This window comes from Lepisma saccharinum, chromosome 4, assembly GCF_977018435.1.
Source record: "Lepisma saccharinum chromosome 4, izLepSacc3.1, whole genome shotgun sequence".
Taxonomy (NCBI): domain Eukaryota; kingdom Metazoa; phylum Arthropoda; class Insecta; order Zygentoma; family Lepismatidae; genus Lepisma; species Lepisma saccharinum.
The window spans coordinates 92,370,949-92,386,515 of NC_139232.1; the positions used below are offsets into that span (position 1 = coordinate 92,370,949).

The 15,567-nt window shown below is 38.4% G+C and overlaps 1 protein-coding gene across 1 annotated transcript in view; it reads right to left on the reverse strand.

The window, feature by feature from the left end:
• LOC145987261 (uncharacterized) overlaps nt 1-15,567 on the reverse strand; it is a 193,916-nt gene that overhangs the window by 69,983 nt on the left and 108,366 nt on the right. The window contains exons 2-3 of the mRNA XM_083121776.1: nt 15,274-15,482; nt 355-490 (exon numbers count right to left, since the gene is read on the reverse strand). Coding sequence (XP_082977902.1) covers nt 355-490; nt 15,274-15,482 — 345 coding nt within the window. The remainder of the gene's footprint in view (nt 1-354; nt 491-15,273; nt 15,483-15,567) is intronic.

Here is a 15,567-nt window from a genome sequence, read left to right on the forward strand (position 1 = left end):
AATTATTTCATTTTACTTGACATGAAAGATCCGTGCCTAAAAGTACTTTTGTGTGCGATGGAATAAAATGCAGTGATTTATCTTTGGACGTAACTGTGAAATATGTCACTGGTAAAAATATGCAGTTTTAAGTAAATACCTTTTAGCTGGTATAAGTTAGCCCCCCCAAGAATTTGACTCCGAAATCTTTAGCCCCTCCACTTATTTCAGGCTGGCGCCGTCACTGATGGCTTCCACTTGTCATTTCGGTGTGAAATCTACTTAAGGCATTTAATTAGACATTGAAGATATTAATATTTAGTACAATCATTCTAACAGTGCACTCTAAGTAACATAACGTAAAGCAACACCTACCTATAACCATCATCTCTTCAGTAACAAAGGACGTTTTGAAGGAAGGTGCATCGGCCGACACCTCGCAGCTGTAGATACCGCTGAGGGCAAAGGAAACGTTGCTTAGTGCTACTCGATGGGCGCTCGATCTACTTTCCTACAAAAAAAGGAGGACATTATAAACCACAATAACACCAACAAGATCTTGCAACACGTGGAGAACATCAAAACAAATAACTTTTATTAATACGATTTTGCTATACGAGAGTTCATTTGAACGTTACAGGTCCTCGAAAAACAGTGTATCTATCCTGTTCGTATGCACCCACGCGGCACGGATTTACGGTTACAACTTGACCAAGATAACAATGCCCCTGTGGCGCTGTACTCTAATTTTTAACAGCAAGCGAGTGAAGGAATCGTGGGCGATGTACTCACTTGCTAGCATTGGTACATGTTCCAGCGTTGCCAACTTATGCAACAGTGGGAAAAGGCACGAGAGAATGGGAAGCGAGAGGAGAAAACAAATGACTGCGGTCTTAATTTTGCGAGTTTGTCGGGGCATTCTTTTCTTGGTTGCGCTGTACCTCTGACCATTATCTTTCCTGTCGGAAAGAAACAAAGTCTGTAGTACAATATGAACAAAACTGTGTTAAGAATGTAGACAAGGGTCACCGAATGACGTGTTAAAGCCTCTGGACCAAGTTTACCAACAATTTATTTAATTCCCAAGCCTCTGGACCAAGTTTACCAACAATTTATTTAATTCCCAAACATCGAACGCAACAACAAAGTATGTGTGGTGATACACGTATAATTGGGTAGAAGGTAAGCGGGTAGACTTCATATTGTGTTTCGGCTAGAATGATACTTTCCCTATACACTAGTTAGTGTGGTATCCGTACAGTACATCTGTGTGCCTGCATACACAGAGGATAGAAAAGTACCATTTTTCAGAGCTCATAACGTCGGAACGAGGCCTTTATGTGTGAAAAAATATTAACAGAAGCAGTTCATCTTCATGTCATCTACATATATACTGATAAGTTTGTGTTGTGGGACAACATAAAACCACATTCTTCAAGCATATATTGACAAGTGCTCGATTCCGACACGCATCTCTAATTTGTGACATGTGTATGTGTGTGTGTGTGTGTGTGTGTGTGTGTGTGTGCGTGAACAATTCTCTTATCCTATTGTTCCTATTCTCACGCTACGTCTATATACTACAGTATTGTTACCCTGGTTTCAAAGATAACCTGCACCTCATATCACTCCCCCCCCTTTCCCTTCCACCACCCAAGGGAATCTGCTTTGCAAACCCGACAACAATGTAGGGTTATCAGTAGTTGGGATCAGGGTTTTGTGTCTGATTCTCATTGTTCAGCGTAACATTGGCGGTATTGCACCGTATGCGAGAGAGAGTTGCATTTCCGGGGGAGGGGGAAGGGGGCATTTAACGTGTACATCAAGGCTAAATAGCACAAACATGGAAATGCATTAAGGGATTGAAATTTCTTCCATCTGTTTTGTTCTTTAAAGAGAGAAGATGTTTAAATCAATGCCAGCTTCAAAATATACATTGAGTATGGAAATAGCAGGGGACGGGGTTAATTTTCCAATGTAAAAGGAAATTGAAGAAAATTAAACTCACGGTTCAGTACTTACGACGAAGAAGTAAGTCGGTTGACTTACACTATGTACACAAATGTACAGTACATAGCCAAAAGTCACCGGACACCAAGGTGGATTCATTTAAATCAAAAAAAGGTAAAGTGTTCCCCTGTGCATAGCACCACGCCATGAAGGCGTATAGGGGGTGTGGGGGTAACGCCCCACACTTTCTTGATCCGGTCGTGAGTGGAGGTGATGTGATCAGCATCACCGCCTTTACCCCCCAGTTTCCCCCCAGGTAGCCATGTTATTCGACGCTGGGTGGGCGCCGGGGCCGCTTTCACCGTTAGAAAAGTTCCCGGATTTGAACCGGCCGGGGATTGAACCCGGGACCTTGAGCATGGTAGTCAGACGCGTTACCGACTGAGCCACCGCGGCCACATTTAAATCAGGTTGATTTATATCGCGATTTATATCAAGATTTAAATAAATAATTTATAGAATAATGTACGTAAGGCTTTTGTAGATATCAGAATCACTTTTGGTGAAAGTACATTAATATCGTAATCATTTAATAGTGTTTATTAGGCTCTAAGATAGAAAATAAATAAAATAAAATATATATGTACTGATGGTGTGAAAGTCATACGAAAGGAAATGTAAACACAGGGTTTCTCTTGATTTAAAATTAAATAATTGTTATAGGCAAAAATAGCAAACATTTTGTGTAGAAAAATATACTGTAAATAAACGTGGTAGCTGATATTTTTGAATCTATCATCAAGAGAATCCCCAAAATCCAGCTACAAATACTATAAAAATATTAAAGTTAATATTTTAAGTTGCAATTATGGAGTACATCCAGAATGTTTTATTTTCACTGGAAGAAAGGTTATTGAAATTATTATATTTTCATTAGCACATTCAACAAACATTTCGAGAATAGTTACAGTAAAAGAAACAGTAAAATGCATATTTACGTATATTTTTGTCCTTTAATCAAACTGTTCAAATATTTTCGAGGCCGGTTTCTAGAAAAAGCCTCTGTATAAAAAACCTATATCTATATGTATGGTGCCAAAAACATGCAAGAAATTTTAAGCGTGTTTTTTTTAAAAAATCTAAAAAATCGATTTAAATTTAAAAATCCGATTTAAATAAAAAAATCAACAAAATAATTATTTTAATAAAAATCATTATTTTTAGCCACCCTGCCGGACACCCAAGTGAACGTGGCGGTAGTGTTTGGGGCTGTTTGGGCTAGGCCATTACTTTTAGTCAATGGCAACATGAACAGTGGTGTTTATGAGGACCATTTAGACAATAGCATGCTGCCCACACTGTGGGAACGGTTTGGAATGGACCCTTTTCTCTATCAGCATGATAATGCCCCTGTCCATAAAGCAGGGTCCATTGCATCAAGGTTTGAGGACAATCATGCAGATGTGCTTAGCTGGCCCGCTCAAAGCCCTGACTGGAACCCCATAGAACATCTTTGGGATGAACTGGAGCGTCGGTTGCTTGCCAGACCCACTCGACGGAAAGCACCCATAACTATTCACGAGGTACAGGACGACTGGGATAACATTCCACCAACAATATACCAGGACTTAGTGTAAAGCTTGCCACGAGCAGTAAATACTGTATTAATAGCGAAGGGACGTCCGACATCTTATTAGTTGCCTGGCTGGTGTCTTTGGAATGAGCAGCCCTGGGTGTCCGGTGACTTTTCGCCATATAGTGTAGACATTACAGCGTGTCACGGAGCTACGCTGTGCTATTTATTTATTTATTTGTCTTCTATTATCTTAATAGGGTCACAATCAGTCAATCAGTGGCGGCGATTAGGGAGGTGCGGATGAGTTGCCCCCTCACGATTTTGCTACATCCCCCCGCACTATGGCCTCTTAATGATATGCCTTATCTATCAAGAGAAAGTAAACTGTTCTTGCCCCCCTCCCAGTATTGGCAGCTACTGGATACATTTACAGTAGTTCTACTCGTATTAAATAATATTAATGCAAATGGAGCTTGATGCCCAATGTAGTACCTCATTCTCTTGTGCAATTTCATACATTACATTTCTATTTATCTCTGTAGGTATATAGAATATTGGCAATACGGTCAATATGTCTGCGTCTTAAAGAACAATTTATACATTATATTCGGTGACATCAAATGAGACGTCTGGGAGAAATTGCTGTGTTGCCACATTGTTGCTAATGCATGTTTTCGTTTTATGGTCTGTTTGAATAGAACATCAATATTTGTTGGAAAAATCAGTATCGAAAATGCCATCTTTCCCTTCGGAGGGAATGTTTACTCTTTAATTAGGCATCCTTGCAAGGTGAAAGTTGCCATGTAGCGCGCGGGGGCCGGCTTCTCTTGGCGGTGTCTCAGTTTGCTTTTCCCACCGACACACTTCCATCTTGACACATAATTTCGCAGAGCCTTGTCATGTTTAGTTCTTCCGTAAGGGTTCGCTACCGTATGACGTCACGTACAAGTACTATAAGATCTATCGCGCGCGTGATTTTAGTTCGAAGAGATCAATCCCATAGGACTCTACAAGAAACAAAAACAACACGGGAGAGATATAAATTTTCTAATACATATCTATGTTTTAGTTTATGTTTATACATATTCATAAACTCTTATATTTCATTTTTCTCGTTCACTGTATCCCTTGCTGTGCCTTGTATGCACCTTCGCTATTTACAGTTCTTGTTTTTCAATCTTCATAGTATAATATTTAGCATCATTAGCCATTGATGCCAGTCTTGGTCTTCATTCTCTTTTTTGATATGGCTTTTCCGAACGTAGTGTACCCCTCATTCATGAGGAAATACGAAAGAATGCGTTTACTTCAGCACAATTCATATCCAGCTACAAGAGACGAAAAATGGAGGGAGGAGAAGGAAGTAGGAAGAGTCTGGTTTTGAGAGGATGCAAGTTCGGTCTTGGACTGGACAGTCGGTCTTTAGCTTGAAAGGTGAACGCACGTGCAACACCAGCCGATGTCGGAATGGAACAGGGGTATGTGGCGTTAGCTCAGACGCACTCGCTTATGTTGTATCTTCATCTGCTGAGGTACCTAGATAAAAGCTATACCATAAATGAATGGCAACTCACACATTTAAGACTTAAGCCCTTAAGACTGCATCGGCAAGGATTGCATTTGAAAGAAACCTGTCTCGTGTTTGAAGAGATGATCAATAACAGTCCGAAAGTTAACTCTCACACACACTCTCCCATATGTCTCTTAAACTGTCTCTTAACTTCTCTGTACTTCCAAATCTCTAAACCAACGTTCACCTTTCAAGCTAAAGGCCGACTGTCCAGTCCAAGACCGTACTTGCATCCTCTCAAAACCAGACTCTTTCTACTTCCTTCTCCTCCCTCCATTTCCCCTCTCTTGTAGCTGGAAATGCATTGTGCTGAAGTAAATGCATTCTTTCGTATTTCCTGCCTTCTACAAAGTAAGTGTAACTCATGAATGAGAGGTACACTACGCTAATATTGTGTTGGGGGAACAGTTCTCTGCCATCCCTTGTGTTGTTTCCATGTATCTTTCTTCTTCCCTTGAACAAGTCCTCAAGTTCCATATTGTGTATTTAACTTGATTAATATATTTCCATTGACAAGGTCTCTCTAAACAATGTTCTTGTATCAAATTAGATTTACTCCCTAGACCACCAGACGTCGCCTAAGCTCCCTCTCAATATTGGGATTCGGAAACAAGGGATGGGAAAAGGGGGAGATGCATCTCCTAGAAGCTCTTTCTTACTCTTCCATCTTTTCTTCTTTTGTGCTCATTCATCTCCCCTTGCTCTGTGGTGCTTCCCCATCGATCTCTCATGATCTTTGGTATCTCTTCTCCCGTTCTTCAGAGAATTGCTAATCGAATTATGGGAACTGGCAGCCGCGATGGTTAAGAAAGGGGGGTGGAAGGGGGTGTGCAAGAAAAGGGGGAATGCGAGTCAGCTTAGAAATATCTGCCTTCCTCTGAAGGACATCAAGGAGGAAATGGGATATCTATAAGGTCGTGACGTTTAAAATTATTCAAATATATTTTTATATGGCATGTGGTACGTAACGTATTGGCTTGATTTGTAGACAATAATCTCCATGCGTGTCTCTCTAGATGCTTGAACCAAGATGGTTTGATTTGGAGAAAGTTGCCTGGGCAGCACTGGCGTACGTAGGTTTTTATTTTCGGGGGTGGGGCTTGATTTGTAAAGGTGGATACACTGCGTTCTAAGAGGTGGTTGGATATACTTTGAAATATTTGTTTTTTACCATTTTTTTAGCCTTCGTCTTAAAGGTTTTTACTGAGTTCTTTACTGGTTTCTTTGGAAAAAAATTGATTTTTTCAAACTTTCTGGAGGGGTATAGCTCCATTAGCCCCCCTCCATTCTGCATACGCCAGTGGCAGGGAATGATCACGATATTTCTTCCGTACCTCAGTGGGATTGCAATATATTGACATTAGGAAGACTTAATAAATATGCTAGGGGTGTAAGGCATGACCCTTTACCAAGACACTCAAATGTCAACCTCACTACCACATAGTACACCCTGGACTGCATTGCTTCACACTAACGAGAGACTGGCGACTGGACTCGCGGCCAGTATAATCCTTTGTGGGGTTGTGTGCTATTCAGTGGCGGCGATTAGGGGGGTCCAGGAGGCAGTTCCCCCCCCCCCCACCTTTTGCCGCTTTTGCTCCCGCACTATGCTAAACCTCATGTACCAAGGGAAAGTAAATTGTCTTTGCCCCCCAGTTTTTGAACCCAAACGCCACCACTGGTGCAATTCTGTGTTTGCCATTACGTGCAAATTACTATCGTCCAAAAACTGTAAGGATTTCTCACAGGAAAATACTGTTAACTTAATTTCCAGTTCAAATATATGTTCTTGAAACCTTCGCATAACGTTCCATTTTAAAGAGTTTGCAACGTTAAATTCAGAAATTGTTCTACTTCGTATGATTATAACTCAGTATTTGCACTACTCTGATATGTGGAACTACATATTTGTAGAATAACGATTGCTACTAACATTTTGGTTTCGTCTCTTTTTTAAGTGCGCTTCTTAATTTCCTTCTATATGGTTTTTATTTGTCCATGTGTTCTGCAAATTAATGGTTCTCTATTTGTGTACATTGCTGTATTAAAATATATTAATATATTTCAACTAAATAATAATGTTTAGTAATAACAACATTAGTTGATCAGTACTATAGCAACAAATTCCAGCTTAGTGAATTTATATCATTAATAAATACGGGCGCCGACTTGTGAAAATTATTGGGGAGGGCTCTGATCACTGAAATCTCCCTCCCTCCCTTTTTTAAGTTTTGGCCTCAGTGTTCGGAATCTCATAAAAGCCCATGAATTCCTCAAAAATATTAAAATTTTCATTTACAGTTCGAATGCAAAATGTCAATTGTTAACGGATGGATATGTTACAAGTTTCGTCAACCATAATAGCAAAATATTCCCTACTTTTAATATCTGCTACGACGGAGCGCAAAACAGATCTCTCTAATATATCAGTGAACTTGTTCTGAATGTCATGTGAGAGCCATTTGTAGCCCGAACGTCCCATCCACTGTCCTAGTTCATGCACATCTTATTTTGAAACTCTTTTTAGTAAAAATGTTAACAATACTCATAATTATATACTTAGTATATAGTAATAAGTCATGTGTTTTGCTGTCTCTGGTCATAGCCTCCCCAAAGTTGATGGTTTAGCAATCTCAGCCCCCCAAAGTTGAGGGTCCAGAACATTTCAATGTATTTAAAGTTAAGTTCATGTGGCACAAATCAGAGTAAACTTTACAAGAGAAGCAAAATAATACATTAGATTCTATTGAAGCAAAATTATTTGGGGGGGCCTCTGCCCCCACATCGAGTCCCCCAAGCCCAATGGAGCCGGCGCCTATGCTACGAATAGAAATTGGATAAAATTATGGGACTTTTTATTGATGTCAATAATAATGTAAAGAAGTCGAAAAGCATCAGAAAGTGTCTGTAGTAGTATGACAAATTAGTTATGGATCTAACTTACCTTTGAACTTATTCATTGAACATTAGACAATGTCACAGTAAGCTTTACTAATTAAACGACATTTCTTTGCTTAGTATCAAATAATTACAATAGTTTTTCGCTAGTATACCACCATTATCTTGTACTGTAGAAAACAAATTTAAAAAGTAAAACTTAAAATGTCAATGTTTAATACGTAAATTCATCTTCCTGGATAATAAAACAATTGAAGTTCATTATTGCTTTGCAAACACGTACACTCGTAAATATTTAACGAAGGTGCAGTGGTGATAGGTTGTCAAAAATGTTTACGAAAGAAGAGTAAACAGCAGAGCACAAAAGAATACCTAATTAGGATAATGATTAATAGATGAGCAAGAAGAACTACTGACAAATTCAAACAAAATACGTACATACATTCAACGGTTAGTCGATTCTAAACTTCCTTTATTGAGCAGTGAATTTTTTTTCATGATTTAACGTAAAATACTGCATTATTAATGAAGCCTGCTAGAATAAAATAAAATTGCATTCGTGGCAGAGCGTGGTCTGTCTGCGTGCGAGAATGGTTAAGAGTTTGACTATACGATGCTGGGTTGTCTGCGATTCGAATTCTGGGTAACACATTCTGTTTGTTCATGCGTTTGTTTCATAAAACCATTCATCATCATCGTCCGGACGTATCTAGTGTTAAAGTTTTATCTTTAGAAAATGTTTAAATAATCAGAAATTTTTTTCTCGTTCACCAACCCAATTTTATTCATAAGCCCTCATTGGGTCAGACACTCCAAAGTTGTTTCTGTGTCATGCAAATTTTAGACTAAACCAAACCTCATTATCTAAAGGAGTTTTCAAAACGAAGCAACAACCGATACGTGACACAAATGGTGTCCCCTCTTTCACTGTTAGTGACGTCATAAAAATATATGACTGAGGTGCAATTAAGATGTTGATCCATTTCTACTTTATCCTTGTGAAAATTTCAACTTGCAATTTGTCAGGAAAACCATTCAGGGAACCTTCATATTAGTCTTAGACTAAATCAAATTTTCTTGACGTTTCACCAACATTTGCTGCAGTTTGACCTATTTGTCGCTGAGAAAACTTGCCTGAAAGAAATCGGCATTGGAAATCCAATATGGCGGACATAATAGCTGAGACCTACATATAAAATTGTCTCTCACTAACTAGCGTAGTGTTGTAGTCATGACTGTGTATTTTGAAAAAAATATAAATATGCTGACCAAGGCAGTAATTTATTTTATTAAAAACATAAACTAAAAGTTTATGTTTTTAATAAAATAAATTACTGCCTTGGTCAGCATATTTATATTTTTTTCATAATCATGGAAACAAGGCTTAATGGTGTTATAACTGTGTATTTTGTACAGTTGCATCCACAACGTTTAGGAATGCAAATGCCCATGTGTGGAAATATGCATGTGTGCTAAATGTTACCAATTTATTCTCTTATTTACATAGTTTCCATTGTGTTTCAAACATATCTGTCATGATAAAAGAAACGTGATTCTAATGACCAGCAAAATAATGCATCGCTAGTGTTGTTGTTGTTGAGCAATTATTTAAAAATGTGAATGAAAAAGAATATTTTCTCACTGAGAACCAACGAGCAACGCATGAACAACCTCGTCATCTACACCACGGATTTGTCCTTGGTTCTACATGGTTGATGTGTTTGTTGGTTTAACTTTTTTTCTGCTCCCCCCCGTTCTACACATCCACTCAACTGTCAACAGTGATTTCTCATACAGCCAATTTTTTCTCAGGCAGACGCATCGTTATGGCTACGTGACCTGTAATCAGACACCTCTCATAGTATGCTTAGTACTAATTAGCCTTGCCATAATTAACCGTAATCATGTGACACAGTCAGTGACTGGAATACGTGGTGATATTAAACCTCGCTGATGAGAACGAATCAATCATTGCACGAACTTCATGTTGGCACTTGGTTTCATATGCATGTTTGTATTTCTAAATATAATTTGAAGACATGGTAAACTTATGCAGAAATCACAAAATTCCACCACGATTTTTTTTAAATCGTGCCTTCAAAAACTGTTCCCCTCGTAGAGGATATTTACATGGCACCATATGCATGTATTGTGTGCACATTAATTTGTAGGTGACAAATGAAAGAAGCGTAATGTAGACTACTCAATTTTCTATTCTCTATCTGACAACGCTAGGAAAGTACAACTTTAGAATAGAGCACTTGCCTTCTAAATTCCTTGGTTCAGTTCTATGAATACATGACATTTTGGTACTGCTTCGTAAACATTATTCGTTGAAGAGAAGGTGTTAACTAATTTTGATGAGAAAGTACGTGGTGTTAATTTCATGAAATACACTGCGACATCATACAACAATTCAAATTCGGTGGATTGATATTTTCTATTCTCAATTGCAACAACTTATTTGGACAGAGGGAAATAATAATATTTTTTCATGTTTAACACAGCTTAACATTTTCAACACATATACTTTAAATATTTACCTAAGTTATGTTATATTTTAAGTTATGAGATATTTTATGATGAAAAGACATAAGAACAGAATGAAATAAATGCGATGCAAAATAGTGAATAGTGTAAATACATTGATGAAAGTGAATTCAGGCAATGGTAATAATCAAAATGTAGAAGACATGAATCTGAAGCAATAAATATTACGTAATATATGTCCGTAGAATATTTAAAGGCAATTATTAATTGGTGTCTATTGCATTGCAGTTGGCATTTCTATGTAAATTTTCGTCTTGTATGTTTACTTCTAGAAGAAAAAGCAATGTGAGAAAAATATTTGAACAATCATGTCTTCATAAAATATCCTTAGGCAATGTCGATTTGCTGGACTATTTTCAACATTATTCGGAACACCGCACTATTTCCGTGTACTGCCATATGCTGGAATTATGTAAATTGTCAGCCTGATATGTGCTTTCAATGGAATGACGTCATCTTTAACACATTAACTGCTTGGGCTTAGCGTATAATTGCTAATTTATGATAATTTCTGAATGTTTGTTACGAATTGTTTTGGTCCGACTTTAAACGTCGAATTGCTTTCACCTCTGTCACATGGTAGTGACAGTCCCGGAAAAGAACGATAATTGCCATTGCAGTTAATTACACGTATTTGATCCAGCTTGGTTTGTTTGCATTTGAATACTTACCCACAGAGAGCCCCTTCTGGTAAACATAATAATATATTACACGAGGCCTAAATACCAAACTTTCAGGAATAGGCGAGCTCTTTAGGATTTAGCTTGCTCAATATTTGTTCTTTTCCAATACCTCTTTTTAGTATTTTTTTCATGCAGTACGATTTTGTTTGGGTAATACGTACAACTTTTATTTTATACGATGTAACAAAGGCTGCATAAATGAGTAAATATGGATTCTAAAAGTAGATGGTGCCTTGAATATTTCTCTGCAAACGTTGCCTTTTGTGGTGTTCTTGCTGACTTTAATACGGTAAAAGATATGTTGGACATTTTCTTCGCTTGAGCATATTTGTAATTAGAAACAAGTAGGAAAATCTGCAAAATGAAACAAACACGGAAGAAAAGGCTGCAGAAAGATTGAGTACGAACGGAAATGATTCGAAACGGGGGAAAAGAAAATGTTTTCGAAACGGATTGGTAAGGAGAGATATGACTAGGAAACGAAAAGGTACAAAAGGAATGACGGCTGAACTGTATTAGTACGAAACGAACGCGTGCCAAACGGAATAAATACGTAAAGAAAATTGGGAAGACAGAATGAGAACGAAAAGGAAGGCTGGCCAAATGGAATGCGTATGAAAACCCTGCGTAGTGGAATGAATATGAAAGGAAAGGCTGCGAAACGGAATGAACACCACAGGAAAGCAAGCTAAACGGAATAACTAGGAAGTAAAGACTGAGAAAAGTAATGAGTTCAAAAGGAAAGCCAGCCGCACGGAATTGGAAATAATGAATAGCAGGCAACATGAAATAAGTACACGAGGAAAGCCTACGAAACGGAATGTGTGTGACAGGAAAGCGTTGGAAATAGAACGAGCAGGAAAGAATAGCAGGCAAGGCGGAAGGGGTATGAAAGGAGAGCCAGCAAAAGGGTATGAGTACAACAGGAGAGACTGCGAAACATAATAATTACAAAAAGGTAGCCAGCGAAACGAACTGAGTGCGAAAGGATACCATGCAAAGAGCAACGAGTACGAAAACAAAACCGGCAAAATGGAATGAGCACGAAAGGAAAGGCGGCAATATGGAATGAACACGATCTGAAAGCCTACGAAATAAAATTTATACCTGGGAATTGATCGTAGAAAATCGCTACGCTCACAATGTAAATAGCAGAACTTGAGCTATTCGATATTCTGTTGTGTGCTCGGAAACTACCACAGAATCAAAGACATAAATTCGTGAATTGGAAAAAAATGCCAGGTGCTGGTATAGTGGGATATTTATTTAATTGGCTTGTGGTCCACCTGTCTGTAACTAATGAAATTAGAAATATATTTTTGGGGCGTAGAATGCGGCTCCTGCGTAGCCAAATGTTTATAGCGCTCTTTCCTTTGGTTCGAGCGGTCTCGGGTTCGATTCTCGGTGGGAGACCCCAAAATTTCGGTGCCGATTCAGCACCGTAAGGATACTTGGGGGAGTACTTGAAAGAAGAAGAGGAAGAAGCGGCCTCTGGTTTGGAAAGCCGGAAGAAGCCAGAAAATAGCGGCGATGGAAGTCGATTATTCTGACCAGGCATCACTCATTGAAATAGCCGCATGACAAACTTTGCCTTAGAGGGAGAGTTCTGTTGATCTGGCTACTTTCGAAACTATAAATGCTAAACCGACGAAATTTTGTGTATTGAATTCGGTTTCAAATGTTCATTAATTATTATATACATTATCTTCATTAGAATCTGTAACCAATAAACCGTGGGATATGCTAATGTACTGATTAATACCCATAGAACATATCATGGTTACGTAATAAGTTACAGAAGTATTCGTCGTCGATTTCACTGAAGGAAATGTTAACCTTCAATTAACAATAGTTTCTGAAATACCGATAAGTTATCGATTAGTATTTTGAAATACATATTTACGACTTCAAAGTTGTTTACTCTGATGGTAATCACCCGTGCTTTCCTTTTCCCATCAGACAGACACCTAATCTCACTGCACAGCCAATAACTACTCCCCTATAAGCGTAAGTATTCAGTTTCACAGCGCCAAAGGTTCAGCGTGTGTGTACATGCAATCAGTGTCGGATTACTCATTAAGTACACTAAGCGGCCGCTTAGTGTGCCAACTCCACTGGGACAACGCAAAATATCAGATTACTTGCTGATGATACCATTAATCCAATTATGAATGCTATTCTGAACGTTTCCGGTATTTTTTTGTTATTTTGTGTCATCAGCATATTGTGGACTGCATTGGTCGTTGTGCAAATATTATCCAATTCATCTCCTATATTGGATAAAATGTATTGGAATCTTGTAGAAAATACTTCAAACTCTGGTGACATTTATCGATTTAGTACAAACGCCATTATGTGTCAAATTTGCGAGAGATTATGACAATTTGCATCATCTTATTATGTAATTGAACTGTTTCGGCTAACCAGAAGGCATCACAATTTTCATCGATGATTTGGGCACTTTCAGGGATGAAGCGAAGGAGGAAAGAATGGGTAAGGGTGAGTAGTATCTCTTCCTGGCTTTTGCTCATCTTAACAAATTCAAGCAATACATTTGAAAATTATATTTGCTACCACGAGTAGGTAGCATATCATCTAACGAATATTGCCAATGCTAGAAAAGTTCCTAAATTCTTTATCGATATATTGCTTTTCAAAGAATATTGATTTGGTTTATTTTACTTTGCTTTTCTTCCGCTTTTTGACTAATCTCGAAGATGAGGATGAGTGACGATATGATGAAATTGATTAAGGGGCAAAAATAAAGAAAACCAATGCCTCGGTTGGGACTCGAACCCGAGATACCTGTCGTTGCGCACTATGCTAACCATTCTGCAACGGAGGTTGACCCAAAATTAAGAAGAAAAAGCACGAGCGATAGGGAAGAATAACGAGGTGAAATTATTTTAGAGAATAGAGAGTCACGGATACATGATAAGGAATACATTATCAGAACCATAATATACAGAGAAGTTGTGAGTAGCATACGAAGAGAGAGAGAGAGAGAGAGAGAGAGAGAGAGAGAGAGAGAGAGAGAGAGAGAGAGAGATTAAATATGTTTATGTATGTGAAATTTACGATACATACTTCTTCATTAAGCCAACTGATATTAGTTACATATATTCATTCAATGTATCATTTGTATTATCTTGCTTGAACAGTGACGCTCCCGCGAAGCCAAATGGTTAGTTAACCTTCTCGCCTCTGGTGCATGCGGTCTCGGGTTCGATTCTAGGAGGGAATCCATAAATATTTGGGTATTGATCAAGCATTGTGAGGATAATTGGGGATTTGAGTGAATGAAAGGTAGCGACTCCGGGCTCGAAAGCCAAAAGACAGCGGCGATGGGACTTGATGCACTGACATTGCGTCACCAATGAGAGACAAGCAGCTTGTTGACCCTCAGAGGGCTATTGCGTCAAGGACATAGTTTGAGAGGGCCCTAAAACGGTTATCAGGTATTATCATAAGGCTGAGTTCAGGCGATATATGACCCTTTGCCTAAATTACCCTATGCTCCTGAGTAAGTCATAACATTTAAAAATATATATATATCGGAATGGTGATAAAGAGAAATTCTGAAATCATCCTTCAATCAGTATTTATTTTAAAATTTGAATACAGCACAATTGCCATAATTCATTTCACACCAAACATAACATCTTTGTTAATTTGTAGTCGATTGATTGATTAAAATGTAAATTGTGGGTGAGTCAACACTTGGGTTATTTGCACCACTCACATTATAAGGCGCCCAGCTCATTATCGTAACTAAAATTAACCCATTTCTCTGAGCTAAAATCTCCCCACCGAGGCTCAAAGGCCTAACAATGGCCCCGAGATATAACCCCTCCAACACCCTTCAAACTCTGGCTGATGTCAAAATGGCTGCAATTTTCTGAATCTATCAGATCGAATCCTTCACATGGCAAATTCCTTGCAGTAACGACGCACTGCTCTTAAACAGATTCTTCAGGTAGCATGGAAACGATCGTAATTGCAAAAAACTATGCAAGACTAAACTATATACTATCGTAACAAAACAAAATAATTGAAATTGTACTTACGTCAATCTGAATACCCTTAAAGGGAAAGACTTTTGTAGGGGGGTCATAATTCGGAACGTATCTGTAAATTTCCCTGTGTCCCTTGTACCACTTCACTGAATACAGAGGATCCCCATCGAGGTCATACAGGCAGTCTAACATCACATCCTTCCCAATAATTACTGCCTGTGGGCTTATTAGAAGTTTCACTTCCCTCAAACACCAGGCAACTGCAAAGAAAACCACACGAACCTTAGAATTCAACCTCTTATTAGATATATACAGAGTGGTCACAAAATATTGTTCGCATTTCAG